Source organism: Panulirus ornatus, chromosome 35 (genome assembly GCF_036320965.1).
Source record: "Panulirus ornatus isolate Po-2019 chromosome 35, ASM3632096v1, whole genome shotgun sequence".
NCBI classification, from domain to species: domain Eukaryota; kingdom Metazoa; phylum Arthropoda; class Malacostraca; order Decapoda; family Palinuridae; genus Panulirus; species Panulirus ornatus.
Genome location: NC_092258.1, coordinates 13,470,244 through 13,493,186, shown reverse-complemented (window position 1 = coordinate 13,493,186; position 22,943 = coordinate 13,470,244). Strand labels below are relative to the sequence as shown.

The 22,943-nt window shown below is 39.9% G+C and overlaps 1 protein-coding gene across 3 annotated transcripts in view; it reads right to left on the bottom strand.

Annotated features, from left to right (window-relative positions):
* The window catches only part of Gprk2 (G protein-coupled receptor kinase 2), a 324,238-nt gene that overhangs the window by 72,088 nt on the left and 229,207 nt on the right, over positions 1 to 22,943 (bottom strand). For all 3 annotated transcript variants that reach the window (XM_071683096.1, XM_071683094.1, XM_071683095.1), the window contains exon 8: positions 11,776 to 11,950. In XM_071683096.1, coding sequence (XP_071539197.1) covers positions 11,776 to 11,950 — 175 coding nt within the window. The remainder of the gene's footprint in view (positions 1 to 11,775; positions 11,951 to 22,943) is intronic.

Here is a 22,943-nt window from a genome sequence, read left to right as displayed (position 1 = left end):
TACTTCTACCTAATGTTCCTGCTTAAATGTTCCTACCTACTACTTCTATCTACAGCTCCTACCATTTTGCCAAAAGGTAGGGATAGTACACAGTGCTCATAACAGGATCTAGAGTTACAAAGAATAAGCGGCATGAGTTATGTGTTTTCAAGTGTTACATATGACAAGAAGAGATTGTATGTTTGTGGACGGAATGCTAGCAGTCCACATGTTAGTGAAGCAGAAAGAAAGACAGCTACCTGGGTCAGAGTGCAATATGACAACCACTAAAGTGCTGGTTCATGAAGCAGATGTCACTAACCCTCCTAATACTCAGGCGGGTAGTACTAGTAATATACCTCCCTGGTCACTGACTGCCTATCAACACAGAAAAGGAGGACTCATATCACTTGCCCACCAAACCATACCATTTTCCATCACCAAAGACACTACAAAGCAGCTCGAAGACTATGACAACACCTAGAAACACAGTCCATAAGAATAACACCTTACACTACTAATGACAACATAACACCTACACATCTCCCATCTCTACATATACTTCCAAAATACAATGCCCACCATACCACTTGGCTCTGCAGTCACATCAAAGATTCCAAAGAACTACTCATAAACCAATGCAAAATCAATACTCAAAAATCAGCCACAAACCAACCTCACAACTGAACTGGAAAGCCAAGAAAAACCTACAAAAAAATTAATCCAGAAACAACTTCCAACCCACCCATCACTCCCACTGATACAAGCAATGCAATCAAAAGTTTAAAACTTATGCTATAGGCCCTGACAACATATGAAATTTCATTTGCAATACAAGCACCTCTAAACATCTTCAACCACTCCTGGCTACACAAAATCTTTAACATCTGAAAACTTGCCAGCATAATATCATTCTTAAAACTCTCCAAACCATCCAACTCCCCCTCCTGCTACCACTCTTCATATCTTCTATCCTCAATATCCAAACTCTCTGAAAAACTGACCCACAACAGAATTAAACAATATATCCCATCCTTATCCACACAACATGACTTCAAACCCATCCACTTCACCACCACACTTCACAATGACCTCACCCAACTTATCCTGTATACATGGCTTTAACTAACCACAGCCCTCCTCCTACACAGTACCAGAAACAATACATATCAAAGCATTCTGCCAATCCTCAGGGGTCTCTCCATATCATTATCATATTATCAAACTTTGTCGGTCTCCCACGTCATTGAGGTAGCGCAAGGAAACAGATGAAAGAAAGGCCCAACCCAGCCACATACACAAGTATATACCTACATGTCCATACACGCACATATACATACTTATACATTTCAACGTATACATATATATATATATATATATATATATATATATATATATATATATATATATATATACATATATACACACAGTGAGTCAGTTGTTGTTCGCTGATGATACAGCGCTGGTGGCTGATTCATGTGAGAAACTGCAGAAGCTGGTGACTGAGTTTGGTAAAGTGTGTGAAAGAAGAAAGTTAAGAGTAAATGTGAATAAGAGCAAGGTTATTAGGTACAGTAGGGTTGAGGGTCAAGTCAATTGGGAGGTAAGTTTGAATGGAGAAAAACTGGAGGAAGTAAAGTGTTTTAGATATCTGGGAGTGGATCTGGCAGCGGATGGAAACCATGGAAGCGGAAGTGGATCATAGGGTGGGGGAGGGGGCGAAAATTCTGGGAGCCTTGAAGAATGTGTGGAAGTCGAGAACATTATCTCGGAAAGCAAAAATGGGTATGTTTGAAGGAACAGTGGTTCCAACAATGTTGTATGGTTGCGAGACGTGGGCTATGGATAGAGTTGTGCGCAGGAGGATGGATGTGCTGGAAATGAGATGTTTGAGGACAATGTGTGGTGTGAGGTGGTTTGATCGAGTAAGTAACGTAAGGGTAAGAGAGATGTGTGGAAATAAAAAGAGCGTGGTTGAGAGAGCAGAAGAGGGTGTTTTGAAATGGTTTGGGCACATGGAGAGAATGAGTGAGGAAAGATTGACCAAAAGGATATATGTGTCGGAGGTGGAGGGAACGAGGAGAAGTGGGAGACCAAATTGGAGGTGGAAAGATGGAGTGAAAAAGATTTTGTGTGATTGGGGCCTGAACATGCAGGAGGGTGAAAGGAGGGCAAGGAATAGAGTGAATTGGACCGATGTGGTATACCGGGGTTGACGTGCTGTCAGTGGATTGAATCAGGGCATGTGAAGCGTCTGGGGTAAACCATGGAAAGCTGTGTAGGTATGTATATTTGCGTGTGTGGACGTATGTATATACATGTGTATGGGGGTGGGTTGGGCCATTTCTTTCGTCTGTTTCCTTGCGCTACCTCGCAAACGCGGGAGACAGCGACAAAGCAAAAAAAAAAAAAATATATATATATACACAGACATATACATATATACACATGTACATAATTCATACTTGCTGCCTTTATTCATTCCCGTCACCACCCCGCCACACATGAAAAGCCAACCCCCTCCCCACATGCACGCGAGGTAGCGCTAGGAAAAGACAACAAAGGCCACATTCATTCACACTCAGTCTCTAGCTGTCATGTATAATGCACTGAAACCACAGCTCCCTTTCCACAACCAGGCCCCACAAAACTTTCCATTGTTTACCCCAGATGCTTCACATGCCATGGTTCAATCCATTGACAGCACGTCGACCCTGGTATACCACACTGTTCCATTTCACTCTATTCCTTGCACGCCTTTCACCCTCCTGCATGTTCAGGCCCCGATCGCTCAAAATCTTTTTCACTCCATCTTTCCACCTCCAATTTGGTCTCCCACTTCTCCTCGTTCCCTCCACCTCTGACACATATATCCTCTTTGTCAATCTTTCCTCACTCATTCTCTCCATGTGACCAAACCATTTCAAAACACCCTCTTCTGCTCTCTCAACTACATTCTTTATATTACCACACATATCTCTTACCCTTTCATTACTTACTCGATCAAACCACCTCACACCACATATTGTCCCCAAATATCTCATTTCCAACACACCCACCCTCCTCAGCACAACTCTATCTATAGCCCACGCCTCGCAACCATAAAACATTGTTGGAACCACTATTCCTTCAAACATACCCATTTTTGCTTTCCGAGATAATGTTCTCGCCTTCCACACATTTTCAACGCTCCAAGACCCCCCCAATCACATCACATCATCAAACATTCAATAATCCTTTAAAATACTCACTCTATCTTCCCTTCAGCTCATTTTTGCCTGTTACCACTTCCACACTTGCCACCTTCACCAGTGTTCCCATTTGTTCTCTTGTTTTCTTACACTACAACCTGATTCCAAAATACCTTGTTACCCTCAAAAGTTTGCTGATATTCAATAGCCCTAACACTTGTTTGCACTCTTTTTTAGCTTCTGCTACATTCTCCTGTACACCTCTCAATCACTTGCATCCCTTCCCTGCAAATGATGCCATAAATCTCTCTATCCCACTATCCACTACTCTTTTTACATGTTCACCTCCCATCTTCTGCATACACTTCAATTCTATCACATATGTAATTTCTTTTTCTTTCTTTCAAACCAAACTGGAGGAGTAAGGATGGAGTGAAAAAGATTTTGAGCAACTGAGGCCAGAACATATAGGAGGATGAAAGGCATGCAAAGAATAGGCTGAATTGGCACGATGTGATATATCGGGGTCGACGTGCTGTCAATGGACTGAACCAGGGCATGTGAAGCACCTGGGGTAAATCATGGAAAGTTTGGTGGGACCTGGATGAGGAAAGGGAGTTGTGGTTTTGGTGCATTACACAACAGCTAGAGACTGAGTGTGAATGAATGTGGCCTTTGTTGTCTTTTCCTAGCGCTACCTCGCACGTGTGTGTGTGTGTGTGTGTGTGTGTGTGTGTGTGGGGGGGGGGGGGGGGGGGGGGGTGGCAATGGAAATGTATGAAGGCAGCAAGTATGAATTATGTACATGTGTATATATGTATATGTCTGTGTATGTATATGTATGTATACGCTGAAATGTATAGTTATGTATATGTGCATGTGTGGGTGTTTATGTATATACATGAGTATGTGGGTGGGCTGGGCCATTCTTTCGTCTGTTTCTTTGTGCTACTTGGCTAACATGGGAGACAGCAACAAAATATAATAAAACAAAATAACTCTTTCATACTTATCTGCTATTTCCTGCAGAGAGGTACTGCCAAGAACAAATGAAGAAAGGCTGCATTCATTCTCCAGATGTCATATGCAAATGCACCAAAATCAAAGCCCCCTATCCACAACCTGGCCCTACAGACCTTTCCATGGTATCACTGGCACACAGACAGAGATAGATAGATGTATGCAGTGCTTCCCTAAATACCTAGCATTCCTCATCTACCCCCTAGATTCATTTATTCTTACCTCCTGCTACTCTACACTCAATCTCTTGTAATGTCTCTTCAAACAAGCTCACTCACTTCTACTGCCCTGTTTCCACCCATCTCATTTCCTCTTTCCTTAGTCTCTATAAACCTACAACTCTCCCTCCACCAATCAACAACAAAGTCAACTCCTTTCTTAAGAAATTCAACAGCAATATCAGCCACTCCAGCTGCCTTGCCACATTTCATCTTATGTAAGGCTGTCATTACTTCTCTCTTCACCAAACCTCTTTCTATGACTTTCATTTTGCATGCCACCCCAAACCAAACACCCTATATCTGCCGCCCTATCATCAAACACATTCAACAGTTCTTCAAAACACTCATTGCATCTCCTCCTCACATCATCATTCCTTGTTACCACTTCCCCATTTGTTCCTCTCATCAATGCTCCCATTTGGTCTCTTATTGTTCTCACCCTATTAAACTTCATCCAAGACTTCATCTTATTCTCTCTGAAATTTACTGATACTCACTCATCCTAACTCTTAGTTAACCTCATTTTCAAACCCTGCACCTTCCTCTTGATGTCTTGCTGCTTTCTCTTATACACTTCCCAATCATTTGCACACTTTCCCCATAATTCCTACCCACATTCTTTTCTCTGTTTCACAAGTAACTTTATTTTGTCTTTCCCATCCACACTACCCTTTCTCACTTTCCCGTCTCCCACCTTCTGCATGATACACATTTCTCTCAGACATGCTAGCACTGCTTTCCCCAATACCTCCCTTGCCTCATCCACTCCCAATATCATTTACTCTTACCTTTTGCTCTTCTAAATTCAATCTCTCCTGATATTTTTTCACAAAAACCTCTTTCCCAAGCTCACCTATTTTCTCCACACTCTCCTCACCCATATTGTTTCTTCTCTCCCAAAAAATGTAACAAGTCTTCACCCTCACCTCCACCAGGTAATAATTAGACATTCCACCACCTGCACTTATCAGCACATTCATGTCCAATAGTCATTCTTTTGCACTCCTATCAATTAGTATGCAATCCAATAATGTCTGCTTTCTAAATCAGTATTCCAAGCCACCAGCCCATTTTCAGCACTCAACATGCATGTCCGAAGAGAGACAACAGACAGTATATATCAATCTAAACAAAAACCTAAACACATTACAGAATGATGCTTATCCACAAAAGAATGAATATGTCAAACGGCAAAGATGGATATAAAGAAACATATCAAACGTTCCAGGGATCCAAGAATAATGTGATGGCCAGACTGTCCGGAAGTTGGCTAGTAGAACAACAATGCCACTGTCAGGTGCAGGTTGCTAACTGGAAGAGGGAAGACCCATAGCGAGATGGGCCGCTACTGCAGAATGGGTGGTTAGTGGGTGAAGTACTATAACTTCATTGAAAGGCAAGGATTTAAAAGATTCTGATTCGTGGGAATCAAGGTGATTCATCTCTCAGGACAGACTGACCCTGGAAAGAAAATGCATCTGAAACCTTCAAGAGATTACAAAAAGTAGTGCTTAAGAGTATTGTAAGCGAAAACTGTTTCTGTTCTACTCTGACAACAGTACTAAACAAATCTTTTGAGACAATCTCATAACCCCTCAACAGGATATATGTCTCCAACCAATGAGAGAGCAAGCAGTAAAAAACCTTCTGAAACTGATAATCCTCAAAATATATCTTATGAACAGTACAACAGGGCCTTGTAAAATCATCCTGTGACTGTAGTTCAGATACCATGTTGAAAAGTCAAAAGTTTTCATTCCTGTTAAGTTTTCCTTAATGGAACAAATACGTGAACTAACCTCATATGTGGAAACAGGTAACTGAACAAATACATAAACTAAACCTAATATGTGGAAACAAAAAAACTTATCCACCCTAAGCCTGAGGAAAGTGTCATTAATGCACACACATTCAATACACTGTGAATGGTAGAGGCATGAGATTCAATATATGTCTCCCCAATTCAAAGATGAACTATCCTGTTAAAAGTTTTTTTTTTTTTTTTTTTTTTTATACTTTGTCGCTGTCTCCCGCGTTTGCAAGGTAGCGCAAGGAAACAGACGAAAGAAATGGCCCAACCCCCCCCATACACATGTACATACACACGTCACACACGCAAATATACATACCTACACAGCTTTCCTTGGTTTACCCCGGACGCTTCACATGCCTTGATTCAATCCACTGACAGCACGTCAACCCCTGTATACCACATCGCTCCAATTCACTCTATTCCTTGCCCTCCTTTCACCCTCCTGCATGTTCAGGCCCCGATCACACAAAATCCTTTTCACTCCATCTTTCCACCTCCAATTTGGTCTCCCTCTTCTCCTCGTTCCCTCCACCTCCGACACATATATCCTCTTGGTCAATCTTTCCTCACTCATTCTCTCCATGTGCCCAAACCATTTCAAAACACCCTCTTCTGCTCTCTCAACCACGCTCTTTTTATTTCCACACATCTCTCTTACCCTTACGTTACTTACTCGATCAAACCACCTCACACCACACACTGTCCTCAAACATCTCATTTCCAGCACATCCATCCTCCTGCGCACAACTCTATCCATAGCCCACGCCTCGCAACCATACAACATTGTTGGAACTACTATTCCTTCAAACATACCCATTTTTGCTTTCCGGGATAATGTTCTCGACTTCCACACATTTTTCAAGGCTCCCAAAATTTTCGCCCCCTCCCCCACCCTATGATCCACTTCCGCTTCCATGGTTCCATCCGCTGACAGATCCACTCCCAGATATCTAAAACACTTCACTTCCTCCAGTTTTTCTCCATTCAAACTCACCTCCCAATTGACTTGACCCTCAACCCTACTGTACCTAATAACCTTGCTCTTATTCACATTTACTCTTAACTTTCTTCTTCCACACACTTTACCAAACTCCGTCACCAGCTTCTGCAGTTTCTCACATGAATCCGCCACCAGCGCTGTATCATCAGCGAACAACAACTGACTCACTTCCCAAGCTCTCTCATCCCCAACAGACTTCATACTTGCCCCTCTTTCCAAGACTCTTGCATTTACCTCCCTAACAACCCCATCCATAAACAAATTAAACAACCATGGAGACATCACACACCCCTGCCGCAAACCTACATTCACTGAGAACCAATCACTTTCCTCTCTTCCTACACGTACACATGCCTTACATCCTCGATAAAAACTTTTCACTGCTTCTAACAACTTGCCTCCCACACCATATATTCTTAATACCTTCCACAGAGCATCTCTATCAACTCTATCATATGCCTTCTCCAGATCCATAAATGCTACATACAAATCCATTTGCTTTTCTAAGTATTTCTCACATACATTCTTCAAAGCAAACACCTGATCCACACATCCTCTACCACTTCTGAAACCACACTGCTCTTCCCCAATCTGATGCTCTGTACATGCCTTCACCCTCTCAATCAATACCCTCCCATATAATTTACCAGGAATACTCAACAAACTTATACCTCTGTAATTTGAGCACTCACTCTTATCCCCTTTGCCTTTGTACAATGGCACTATGCACGCATTCCGCCAATCCTCAGGCACCTCACCATGAGTCATACATACATTAAATAACCTTACCAACCAGTCAACAATACAGTCATCCCCTTTTTTAATAAATTCCACTGCAATACCATCCAAACCTGCTGCCTTGCCGGCTTTCATCTTCTGCAAAGCTTTTACTACCTCTTCTCTGTTTACCAAATCATTTTCCCTAACCCTCTCACTTTGCACACCACCTCGACCCAAACACCCTATATCTGCCACTCTGTCATCAGACACATTCAACAAACCTTCAAAATACTCATTCCATCTCCTTCTCACATCACCACTACTTGTTATCACCTCCCCAGTTACGCCCTTCACTGAAGTTCCCATTTGCTCCCTTGTCTTACGCACCCTATTTACCTCCTTCCAGAACATCTTTTTATTCTCCCTAAAATTTACTGATAGTCTCTCACCCCAACTCTCATTTGCCCTTTTTTTCACCTCTTGCACCTTTCTCTTGACCTCCTGTCTCTTTCTTTTATACTTCTCCCACTCAATTGCATTTTTTCCCTGCAAAAATCGTCCAAATGCCTCTCTCTTCTCTTTCACTAATACTCTTACTTCTTCATCCCACCACTCACTACCCTTTCTAAACAGCCCACCTCCCACTCTTCTCATGCCACAAGCATCTTTTGCGCAATCCATCACTGATTCCCTAAATACATCCCATTCCTCCCCCACTCCCCTTACTTCCATTGTTCTCACCTTTTTCCATTCTGTACACAGTCTCTCCTGATACTTCTTCACACAGGTCTCCTTCCCAAGCTCACTTACTCTCACCACCTTCTTCACCCCAACATTCACTCTTCTTTTCTGAAAACCCATACTAATCTTCACCTTAGCCTCCACAAGATAATGATCAGACATCCCTCCAGTTGCACCTCTCAGCACATTGACATCCAAAAGTCTCTCTTTCGCACGCCTGTCAATTAACACGTAATCCAATAACGCTCTCTGGCCATCTCTCCTACTTACATAAGTATACTTATGTATATCTCGCTTTTTAAACCAGGTATTCCCAATCATCAGTCCTTTTGCAGCACATAAATCTACAAGCTCTTCACCATTTCCATTTACAACACTGAACACCCCATGCAAACCAATTATTCCCTCAACTGCCACATTACTCACCTTTGCATTCAAATCACCCATCACTATAACCCGGTCTCGTGCATCAAAACCGCTAACACACTCATTTAGCTGCTCCCAAAACACTTGCCTCTCATGATCTTTCTTCTCATGCCCAGGTGCATATGCACCAATAATCACCCACCTCTCTCCATCAACTTTCAATTTTACCCATATTAATTGAGAATTTACTTTCTTACATTCTATCACATACTCCCACAACTCCTGTTTCAGGAGTATTGCTACTCCTTCCCTTGCTCTTGTCCTCTCACTAACCCCTGACTTCACTCCCCAGACATTTCCAAACCACTCTTCCCCTTTACCCTTGAGCTTCGTTTCACTCAGAGCCAAAACATCCAGGTTCCTTTCCTCAAACATACTACCTATCTCTCCTTTTTTCACATCTTGGTTACATCCACACACATTTAGGCACCCCACTCTGAGCCTTCGAGGAGGATGAGCACTCCCCGCGTGACTCCTTCTTCTGTTTCCCATTTTAGAAAGTTAATACAAGGAGGGGAGGATTTCCGGCCCCCCGCTCCCGTCCCCTCTAGTCGCTTTCTACGACACGCGAGGAATACGTTAAAAGTATCATGCTTATTACATTCAATTATTCTGAGATTTTGAGATACCCATGATTTAAGAAGTAATCATCGGGATAAAAGAAGATGAAGTTTTTGTTGAGGAGTTATCCTAGAAAACAACAGTGACAGTAGCAGTTATTACATAAGACATTCATGGATACTCCTTTCCTAAAAGCAAAATCATAGGGTTCCTTTAAATAATTCATCTGTCTATTCAAAACATTATTGTTTAAAATTTCTCCAATTCTTTACTCCTTCCATTGTTATTACATAATTCATGTATGACTCTAGAAACCTCTTCATTTTTTCATTCTATCAGTTCGACACCACAAAACTGTAAGTACAGGCGTCACATGTTCAGGCAGGTCTCCTCTCCATTTAAATGACCATGAGTAGACAAAATACAGTAAAGCCAATCCTCAGAAACCAAGGGATCATCTCAAAATGGCATTTCCTGCTGAAGGAGGAATGCTATACTACAACCTTTCTTTGACCTGTGTAGTATGTTATTTCTGGGGCTTCCAAGTCCCGTCAGGACTACCATTCATATCAAGTACAATACCTTATTTTGCATATAAAATCATTGTGAGGTACAGCTGCTTTAGTTTCAGCATCTGATGGTTTAATACCGCTGATACCACATTTCTAAGACACCATCAAAATTCCATTCTCTTCGAATCATGAGTCACTGAAGTATGATATGATATGGCTTGGAGACCACAGTGGAAATCGGAGCAAATTGTAAATTTCTTTTCAGGAGACTGCTCGATAAGTTTAACTGAGGTTCTTCTTACATAATCAATGAAAAGCCCACTTCATCACTTTCAGCCAACTTATTCATCACATGAATAGTATCATGCTGAAGGAATTTATTTTTTGTTATTAGGCACACAGTGTTGCTTTAGGGTGCTTTCACCCACTCCCTGCCAAGTCTGGTCTCAGGAATCTTCCAGGTCAGGAACCAAGCAAAACCTATTTCTTGAATTGAGTTTATATCCAAACAAATCTCATTAATGGTATCTGTCTTTTCTTAGAAGGCTTAAGGACTTTAGTTGTTGCTCAATTACCTTAGTCCTCTCAGAAGCAATTTCCTGATCAAAATTGTTTTTGCACTTTCAAAGAAACATAATTATACATGAGTTGTGGCAGCAAGCAAGTCTTCATCTGTTCTAATCACTTTATCCCTATTTCTTCCCCAGAAACTTGGTGCTTGCCAGGTTGATCCAACAAGTGCAGTGTTTGGAAAGTGTGGGAATATGCAAAGAAGCTCTGTGAGTGTAGGGGCCTAATTGGACCAACACTGAAGCCTGACAGATAGTGGTCTGTCAAAATTTCAGTAATTTTTCTGTCTTTCTGGTCTGTTTTTGTACAGTTCAGAGTTTTGTTTAATTTACAATTTACTTCCCCTGGATCGAGAGGCATCAGTCTGTACGACAACACGTTCAACTTGGAAACAAGGATTTGTACTGCAGATAACTGTTTTCAGTATAGTCCATCAGCTGACACATCACTTCTTAAACTAAATGACATCATACCTCAAACACCAGTAACATTCTGTGCTTCATAATGAATTATAGAAAAAAAATAAAATTACGAAAAACATAAAGTTGAATAAAGGATGCAGTTGAAAACTTTCCATTACTTAAATCACAAATCAGATCCAGCATAATAAGGATTCTAGCACAAATAACATTCATGATAAAAGAAAAAAACAGTATGCAAGATCTTGTATTTTGTTTTCAAATCAAAAACATAAATACAATAATGACAAAAAGCCCTCAGGTTTTTAAATGGAACACGTCATAAATTTGTTACCACAGTAAATGACATAACATAATTCACAATAATAAAGTGTCACATAATGACAAAAGTCCTTAGATAAAACAATAAACATTCTATCACAAATAAAAAATTTTCTTTGAACCATCTGTGATTCCAATAAGATACAAACATTTGCCTGAGGGCTAAGCCCTTATCAGTGTATTAAAAACTGCCATCTCACACACTGGGAGATGGTAATGAGTTAATCACTTTTAACATATATTCATATATTTAGGAAAATAATTTTCATGTAACTGCTCACCCATATATCCAACAGTGCCCACTCTTCCCCGCACCATCTCTCCTTCAGGTATTTGAACAGCCAAACCAAGGTCAGATATTCGAACATGTCCATGGTCATCTAGTAGTATGTTTTCTGGCTTGCAGTCTCTGTACACAATGCCCTGTGTGTGTAAGTGCCCCAATCCACACAAAACCTACAGAAAAAAGTTGTTACTGCAACAATATTTGTAAATGCGAATTTAAGCAGTGATCTTACATAACAACTAAAATCATTTTTCTACTCACTGGATGACAAAGAGGGAAATCCTTGGAAAACATATGAACATTTCTCTCATATTTATTCAGTTATTCTATGTACCTCTATTAAATAAACCTTATCCAAGACAAATAAAAATGAAGCACACAAAGAACCTTTCCAAATGTAATTTTTGCAAAACATCTTTATAAATCTTGTTTTCAGCTATAATTATAGTTTAAAAAAATCAATAAAAAATTGAATTTAGAATAAATTCATTATCCCTAATACCAAGGTTGATTGTCAAAACAAAGAGAATGAGAAGTTCATGATGAATTCAAGATGAATTTTTCCTTGAATATAGCAGAATATGGTAATGAGATATAGAAAATCAGATCACTCTTTCCATTGACATCTATCCTTCCTATAAGATTTTTCCTTTCATACACCTACAGTTCCCTACAGACCTTCCTCTACAGACAGCTACTTTCACATATTTTCAGTTTCCTATGCTATGACATTTCATTAACAAATATGCTCAACCACTTTATCTTTTTACCTAATCCTTATCTTTTTTTTATCCCCAAGCTTATAAAATTTCTCAAAGATGTTAAAATTTCGTCTTTCCATATTAGGTCTTTGTCCTTCATCCTTTATCCACTATTAACTTTCTAATACAATGCTCATAATTTCCTAATTTCACTGTTCCTTAATCTATCATTAATCTAAGCTTTAATTCTTATTCTCATAAATTCAAATGTAGCCATATGCACTCTACAAATTAATATACTACAAAAGATCTATGGTTTAGTAACACAGAAGTTACAGCAAATCATCATCTTTTAAATTTCATTTCAATTTCAGACTACTAACACCAAAATCCAAAAGGTCTACTAAGCTCTGCACTTTATATATCAATATATCAATATACTTATTCCCTGGGGATAGGGGAGAAAGAATACTTCCCACGTATTCCCTGCGTGTCGTAGAAGGCGACTAAAAGGGAAGGGAGCAGGGGGGCTGGAAATCCTCCCCTCTCTTTTTTTTTTTTCTTTTTTTTTTTTTTTTTCCAAAAGAAGGAACAGAGAAGAGGTCCAGGTGAGGATATTCCCTCAAGGGCCTAGTCCTCTGTTCTTAACGCTACCTCGCTATCGCGGGAAATAGCAAATAGCATGAAAAAAAAAAAAAAAAATCAATATATATCATATATCGATAAACTTATATTCTTTTCTTCCACCACCTTTGGAGTTCTTCATCACTGTCTGTTAAGTCTCTTAAAAACAAAATTTCTAACACATGAAAATGGCTTTTTGCCTACATTTCAAAATGCTCATTCATTCTAAAACTTATACACCACCATCCCAGCTCAAAGTATGACCATTCTTTTTGCCCCTTCACTCTAGTCCATATATGAGTTAAGAATCAACAGATTGTTCTGGTCTTACATAATCCAAAATAATGTCTAATTCCAAAAATTAACAACAGATGTTGCAAAGCTTTCTTCCCCATAGCTAAAAAAAAAATCTACCTACTGACCATAAAAAGTATACATATGTTGACTTGGCATGATGAATCTCACACATTCACGGGTTTATATGATATATACAATATGTACAACAAATGGTAAATATGTGAAAAAGAGGAGGTTTATACATATCATACATTCCTAATGAAACACAATAGGAAGAGTAACATTTATTTATGGACTGCAGAGCTGGAATTAGATCAGAATGAAAAACTTCAGGAATTAGTGAGACAAACAAAAATACTGTGAATTTTGTTTATGGTTATAGCTTTACAATGGCCTTCATGGATTCCATTATAGTCATATAAACTACATAACTGAACTCTGTTAAGTGGCAATTATTCCATGTTCTGCATTTCAGATGATTAATGAAGAATTATATGTAAGGCAACTCTTGATGTCTTATGGGATCTCCTATTCTTTACCCCTAACTAGAACATCAGAAAAAAACTTATTTTGTTTTAGATTAAAAAAGTTATCACTGCGGTATTATTGCTTACATTTTTGGTAACATGAAAATTACTTGTTCACTTCTTTGCGTAAATAAAGGTCTTCCTCTGTAAGATGACAATTCCAACTCTACCATCCAATTTCTCCTATATTTTACTGAATATGTAATTCAACTATAGCCTTTCTTGAATGTTTGTATATGTCATATACATCAAAGATTTCCCTTTTATTTGGTTGTGGTTATGGAAAGTTTAAAGGCAATACTTGGTGTTATTTGGGCCTCTGGTCCCATATCCAGTATCTAAATTAGAAACCACTGAATTGAAATTCATGGAACTTAGAATTGCACCATTTCTCAGTCCCTATCACGCAAATTTGGGTGACTCTGTGTAGGCACAATTTCTGATCATCAAATTGTAAAATCATAAATAAGTGTGACACTGGTGAATATTCTATTTTTTGTTTGTTTACTTCTAGATAGTGCACTTATACCGTGAGAGGAAAAGATACTTTATGATTTTGCACATGATGAATTATGCAGTTTAAAGGTTAACATTTAAAATATAAGTCTTTTCAACTTCTGTCTATTACTATGTGAATGCCTAAACTTCCATTACCTCTCTATCTTCTATCGCGTGAAGAACAAATCCATATATGAATAAAGTTCAATTTAGTTTCCTTACACTTTCTAAGTACAGCACTTCTAAATCCCTTCAACACCATTCAATTACACTGACAGATAAAACTTCAAATTTCTCAAGGATGAGCAATGATCAAAATTATCTAAACAGCATAATGCATGATAATGTTTTGCCTCTGAAGATTCAACAGTAATGATTTCAATTTGAATCTCTCTCAAACAGCAAAGAATTATCCTGCAGACTGGTTAAGTGATATGGGAATTTGAACTGGTTTCATAATATGGGAGCTTGGCCTCAGGCTATATGTAAGTAAATACCTAACTACCTATAAGTAAAGTGTCTACAAAAAACACTGTCCACCCTCATATATTTTCAAAGGCGATACACAGCTAAGGTTCATTGTGGGTATAAGCATATGACACTCAGAGTAAATCAATCTACATCTAATCACTGACACTACGTGTTTCTAACAGTGTGAAAATCAGTGACCGCCTCAGTGTGCCTTAGGCTATCTTGAAGGAAGAGTGTTTTCTTTTTATTCCTGTTGGCTGCCACTTCACTTTGGGAATTTAGTTTTTGGGCATTGTATTTCTTCCACCTGCACTTCAAGATGGTTGACTCTTACCTTTCTGAGGATGAGAAAGCCAGAATTCTCATATGGAAGCAACAAAATGTGGGTACATGTGAAATTTTCAGGCATACAAGGTGCTCAGAACACACCATCAGGCACTTGCTTCCTAAAACACCTTATCAGTACCTCACCTCACTGGGGACATCAACACCCTATGGACCCAAAACATGGACTGAGAACACCTCAGGAGCCTTGCCACTTCCATGCCCACTCATCTGTAAACAGCAATCACGAAGAGATGACAGAGTACTAAAATGTAAGTGGGACATCGCCTGAAGTATGGGGGGAGGTGGACAAAGTTTTTTGCAGGCAATGTACCTAAAACAAGATTTTGCCATACAGCAAGGATAATGTTACTTTCATCATATACCTTTCTTTTTCCTCAAAGCTGTTGTTTTCTGCTGCCACACACTGCACAGCTGTATATCATGAGTTCATCCAGGATAATTACCAGTCATTCACTCAGTTTTCTTTTGGGTGTTTTATAATCGTTCCTTTCATTCTTATGTCTGTCAAAATACTAGGAGTCTATTTTTCTTGCAGGGCTCTAGAATATTTTTGTGTGGTGCCTTCTTGATATATTCTACATAATTCTTGTGAAGTTATTAATGTTTCTTTGATATCATGAAGCTTTAATCAAAGGATTTTTCTTTGATTTCTTTCATATTTACCAAGAATAGGAATCATATGTCTTTCACATTCTCCAAATTATACTGTTCAAGTTTTCTTATTCATCATAATTCATGTGTGCCATAACCTTAATTTTACTTGCAAAATGCGTCTGGATTCTTGACAACTTACAAATTTCAGCTTGCTCTGCTGGTGATCTTACAACACAACATTCTTACATAAATAACAAAAATTTTCGTCTACAACTTTCTGACTCTTGTACAGAATATTCTCATGATAACATTGATAGTTGTTATGTTAGACTCAGTGATACCATCTTTTCAATGTGGCCTTAAAACTCCAGCTTATCTTTTATGATGATTCCTGAAAAGTGATCGACGTGGCAAAGGCAAAACATGCCCCTACTGAGGCCATCTCGGGAGAAACAACAAAGTAAAAGGAAGATAAAGCACAAATTACTCATGGTTCCAAAGGTGTTTGTAGACCAAACTCTTATAAGAAGAAAGGTTATATGAAGAGGGAAAGACTTTAGAAGGAAGAGAATTCCACAGCTTAGCTGTTCAAGGGAAGATGGAGGTATCATAGGTCAATCCCCAAGTAGTTGGACTCCACACAGAAAGTGTGGGAAGCAACGGTCAAACATGTCAAAAGGTTCAAACCTTGGGGAAAGGGACACACACGGACAACTCATGAGAACAATGGTCAAAAAAAATTCTACAGAATAGAGAGAGAGCAGCAACAATGTCATACAGAAAGGGATGTGTATAAAGAAATGATGCCAAGAGAATTAATGAGACAGAAGGCTTTTGATGGCACTCTAGTTAAAAGAGAGGAGGATGAGCCACCCCATATGTGATCAGTATTTCACATCTTAGCACATAATATCCCTGTAGATAAGAAATAGTTGCTCCTAATAAAAAAAACAGAGCACTTACACAATGCTTCTAGCTTTTAGGAAGCAGACTTTGTAATGTAAACTATGTGGGGTTTCCAGGACAGAGTGAAAGGTATGGTTATGCCCAATATGTTTATGTTAAGTCTAAATTGTGGTGTTTTGAAATGGGACAGAGAAACAAATGATTCTTGGGAAGAGATATTGGGAGAAGTTACTAATTCCCCACTCTGAAATGCAATGCAAGTCTGAACTAAGAGAGGAAATAAGATCAGTATGAAAGAAAGAATGAGTATGAAGGGAGTATGGAAGGAAAAGTGAGTTGATGTATGTAAAGTGGGATCATCAGCATATGAATGAATAAAGTTAGAAGTAAAACATTGATGATTATCCATTGTGAAAAGAAAGTGAGTGGGTTATAGGACACAACCTTGAGGAACACTACCGTTGATAGGACAGAAGGGGGAAGTCACTACACTGATGACTGCTGTGATGGAACATCCAGGAAGGAAACAATGCATTAGAGAAGGGAGAAACAGTAAAACTGAGAGAAGGGAGTTTAGAAAGCAAAGACAAGCACCAAACCTTGTCAAATGCTTCTGAAATGTCGAGAGATATGACAAAGGCTTCAAAACATCCCTGAGAGGTAAGTCACATAGGAGTGAAGATCACCAGCAGACCTAGCTCTGCAAAATCCATGCTAGTGACCTGAAAGAAAGGAATGGAGTTGTAAGTGTTTGAGAAAGTTAGAGTTCAGATGAGTTTCAAAGACTTTGGAGATAGCATAAATGAGAGCCATGGGGCAATAGTTAGAGGGATTAGAAAGGTCTCCTTTCTAGGGATGGGCTCCACTAAGGTATATTTCCAAGCGGGAGGAAAAGTCTGGGTTTTCAGACAGGCAAAATGGATGAGCAAGGATTGGTGCTAACTCAAGAGGCACACTCCCTTGGGTTCTATGAGAGGTATGAGAGAATAAGAGCTAGTGAAGGAGTAGCTCCACTCCTGAAGCAGGAGTTGTGAGAGTGATGTGGATAAAAATGAAAGTGGGTGGTGAGAGATGGCTGATTATTAGTGCTTATGCACCTGGCCATGAGAAGAAAGATTATGTGAAGCAAGTGTTTTGGAAACAGCTTGTGAAAATATCAGCAGTTTTGATGCAAGAGACAAGGTATTTGTAATAGGTGATCGAATGCAAAGGTAAGTGATGTGGTGATTGAGGGTATGGTTAGAGGGCACAGGGTATTCAGTATTATGAATGGAAATTATGAACAGCTTGTGAAGTTGTGCACTGAAAATGGATTGGTGATTAGGAATACCAGGATTAAAAAGAGGGATATACACAAGTATATGCGTGTGAGCAGGAAAGATGGTCATCAGGCATTACTGGATTACCTATTAATTGATAGGCATGTAAAAGAGAGACTTTGGGATGCAAATATGCTGAGAGAGGCAGCTGGTGGGGTGTCTGATCACTATCTTGTGGAGGTAAGGGTGGAGATTTATAGATGTTCTAAAGAACGAGGACACAAAATTGGTGAGAAGAGAAAGGTAAAAATAAGTTAGCTTGGAAAAGAGATTTGAGTGAAGAAATACCAGCAGGGATTGAGTTTAGAATGACAAAAGGTGAGAGTGAATGAAGCAAAGAGAGTGGGTGAGGAATGGAAGGTATTTAGGGAAGCAGTGCTGGCATGTGTGAGAGATGGAAGTGGCATGTGAATGGTGGGATGTAGGAAGATTTGAAAGAGTAAAGAGTAATGGGATGAAGTAATAAAGTTGCTAAATAAAGAGAAAAGGAAGGCATTTAGGTGATACTTATAGGAAGGAGTGCAAATGACTGGGGGATGTATAAGAGAAAGAGGCAGGTCAAGAAGATGGTGCAATGGTTGAAAAAGAGGGCAAATGCAAGTTGGGGTGAGCAAAAACCAATGAACTTTAGGGACAATAAGATTTTTGAAAGGGAGTTCATAATGTGCAAAAAGTGAGAGAACAAACAGGAACAATGGTGAAGAGGGTCAGAAGGAGAAAGTGGTAACAGGTTGATTAAATGAGGAGACAAAGTGAGTATTTTGAAGGACTGTTGAATGTGTTCGACGATAGGGTGGCAGATGTAGGGTGTTTGGATCAGGGTGATATGCAAAGTGAAAGATTCATGGAGTGATTTGATGAAGAATGAAGTGGTGAAACCCTTACGAAGGATGAAATGTGGTAAGGCGGCTGAAGTAGGTGGTATTGTGGCTAAATTTATTAAAAAAGGGGATGACTGTGTTGATGACTGGCTAGTTAGGATTTTCTATGTATCTATGGATCATGTTGAGGTGCCTGAGGACTGCTGGAATGCAAGTATAGTGCCACTGTTTAAAGGCAAGAAGGATAAAGTTGTGTGTTCAAACTAAAGAGGTTTAAGTCTGTTGAATGTACCTGTTAAGTTGTATGGGAGAGCAGTGATTGTGAGAGTAAAGGCATGTACAGAGCATCAGATTGGCTACAGAAGTAGTAGAGGATGTGTGGATCAAATATTTAAACAAAAGAATATGTGTGAGAAATACTTAAAGAAAGAAATGGATTTGTATGTGGCATTAATGGATCTGGAGAAGGTTTATGATAGGGCTGATAAGAAATGCCTTGTGGAAGGTCTTATGAATGTACGGTGTGTGAGCAAAGTTGCCAGAAGCAGAAAAGTTTTTATCAAGTGAGTAAGGCAGGTGTACAATTAGGAAGAAAAAAGAAAGAATGGTTCTGAAGCAGGGGTGTGTGATGTCACCATGGTTGTGCAATTCATTTATGGGTGAGGTGGTGAGGGAGATAAATATGGGAGTCTTGGAGAGAGGGGAGTATGCATTCTGTAGGGGATGAGAGAGCCAGGGAAGTGGGTTATTTCTTGTTTGCTGATGATACAGCACTGGTGGCAGATTCAAGTATGAAACAGCAGAAGTTGGTGACTGAGTTTGGTAAGGTGTGAGGAAAGAGAAGTTGTTGAGAGTAAATGTGAATAAAAGCACAGTTATTAGGTTCAGCAGAGTTGAGGGACAGATTAGCTGGGTTCTGGGTTTGAATGGAGAAAACTGGTGGTGAAGAGTTTTAAATACTTGGAAGTGGACATGGCAGTCAATGGTAATGTCTGTGGGGCCTGGATGTGTATATGAGGCTGTGGTTTTGTTTCATCACCTATGACAGCTAAACAATGGATTTGAGCAGATGTGACTTTTCTGTGTCTCTTCCTGACACTACCTTGCTTAATGTGGGAAACAAGATTCAAGTATGAAAGAAAGAAATGGATGAGCATGGATTGGTGCCAGCTCTGAGGTGCACTCCCTTAGAGCCCACGGAGGTAAGCCATCTGAGCCATATGCCTTGTCCATCTGAAGCTGGGAGAGTCCTAGGAAATCCCTGCACAAGGAGTATATAGGAGATGGCATAAGTTTTGAGGGAAGAGATGGGGGTGCAGGATTAGAAGGAGGGTCTGTGGTAAGGGTGTGTGATGTGAACATGGCTGTTTAATTTGATTTTTGATGGAGTGTTGAAGGAGGTGAATGGAAGGATCGTGGAGAGAGAGAGAAACAGGTATGCAGTCTGCTGGAGGGTGAAGTGGCCTGAGAAATGAGTAAATTGTTGTTCGCAGATGATAAGTCGCTGGAGCCAAATTCAAGTGAGAAACTGAAAAAGATGGTGTCTGAGTTTGGAGTAGTGTGTGAAAGGAAAAAGCTAGCAGAAAATTGAGTAAAAGCAAGGTTTAACAGTAAAACCAGAGGTTAATTGGAGAATAAGATTAAATGGGGAGGAGTTGGAGGAAGTTGAGTGGTTTATGTACCTGGGAGTTGGCATTACAGTAAACAGAACCATGGGAGCTGAAATTACCTGTAGGGTGGGTAAGGGGACAAAGGTCTTGGGTGCACTGTGGTATGTGTGGAAAGAGGTCACTGTCTTTAAGGGCAAAAATGAGTGTGTTTGATGGGATAGTGGTCCTAAAAAAGAAGTATGAAAGCAAGACATGGGCCTACAAACATGTAGAGAATAGAGTGAATGTGTTGGAAATTAAATGTTTGGGGGTAATGTGTGGTGTAAGGAAGGTTGATCCAATGAGAAATAATAAAATAAGAGAGAGGTCCAATGGCAATAGGGGAGAGTATGAGAGATAAACAGGGTGTGCTGAAATGGTCTGAACTAGTTAGGATGAGTGAAGAAAGGGTGACTAAGAGAACCTGTCAGAAATGGGAGGAACAAGGTAAAAAGAAAAACCAAGAAGGAGGTACAGGGATGGAATGAAAGATTCTCTGATAGTTAATGGCCTGAAAATGGAGGTGGGGCAAATTTGCAAGGGACAGAGTGAACTAGAGAGATGTGGTATACACGGGATGACATGATGTCAATAGGATGAACCAGGGTATATGAAGCAGTCTGGGGAAACCAAGGAAAGCTGCATGGGGTTAAATGCAGAGAGGGGCTCTGGTTTCAATACAATGTACATGACAGCTACATTGTGGATGTGAGCAAATGAAGACTTGTCTTCATCTGTTTCTGGCGCTACCTCACTAATACAATAGAGAACATATATAAAATTATAAAAAAATTACTACTACTACTACTAATATATACATTTTCTTTCTTTCAAACTATGCGCCATTTCCCGCGTTACATACATATATATATATATATATATATATATATATATATATATATATATATATATTTTTTTTTTTTTATATACTTTGTCGCTGTCTCCCGCGTTTGCGAGGTAGCGCAAGGAAACAGACGAAAGAAATGGCCCAACCCCCCCCCCATACACATGTACATACACACGTCCACACACGCAAATATACATACCTACACAGCTTTCCATGGTTTACCCCAGACGCTTCACATGCCCTGATTCAATCCACTGACAGCACGTCAACCCCTGTATACCACATCGCTCCAATTCACTCTATTCCTTGCCCTCCTTTCACCCTCCTGCATGTTCAGGCCCCGATCACACAAAATCTTTTTCACTCCATCTTTCCACCTCCAATTTGGTCTCCCTCTTCTCCTCGTTCCCTCCACCTCCGACACATATATCCTCTTGGTCAATCTTTCCTCACTCATTCTCTCCATGTGCCCAAACCATTTCAAAACACCCTCTTCTGCTCTCTCAACCACGCTCTTTTTATTTCCACACATCTCTCTTACCCTTACGTTACTTACTCGATCAAACCACCTCACACCACACATTTTCCTCAAACATCTCATTTCCAGCACATCCATCCTCCTGCGCACCACTCTATCCATAGCCCACGCCTCGCAACCATACAACATTGTTGGAACCACTATTCCTTCAAACATACCCATTTTTGCTTTCCGAGATAATGTTCTCGACTTCCACACATTTTTCAAGGCTCCCAAAATTTTCGCCCCCTCCCCCACCCTATGATCCACTTCCGCTTCCATGGTTCCATCCACTGACAGATCCACTCCCAGATATCTAAAACACTTCACTTCCTCCAGTTTTTCTCCATTTAAACTCACCTCCCAATTGACTTGACCCTCAACCCTACTGTACCTAATAACCTTGCTCTTATTCACATTTACTCTTAACTTTCTTCTTCCACACACTTTACCAAACTCAGTCACCAGCTTCTGCAGTTTCTCACATGAATCAGCCACCAGCGCTGTATCATCAGCGAACAACAACTGACTCACTTCCCAAGCTCTCTCATCCCCAACAGACTTCATGCTTGCCCCTCTCTCCATAACTCTTGCATTTACCTCCCTAACAACCCCATCCATAAACAAATTAAACAACCATGGAGACATCACACACCCCTGCCACAAACCTACATTCACTGAGAACCAATCACTTTCCTCTCTTCCTACACGTACACATGCCTTACATCCTCGATAAAAACTTTTCACTGCTTCTAACAACTTGCCTCCCACACCATATATTCTTAAAACCTCCCACAGAACATCTCTATTAACTCTATCATATGCCTTCTCCAGATCCATAAATGCTACATACAAATCCATTTGCTTTTCTAAGTATTTCTCACATACATTCTTCGAAGCAAACACCTGATCCACACATCCTCTACCACTTCTGAAACCACACTGCTCTTCCCCAATCTGATGCTCTGTACATGCCTTCACCCTCTCAATCAATACCCTCCCATATAAGTTACCAGGAATACTCAACAAACTTATACCTCTGTA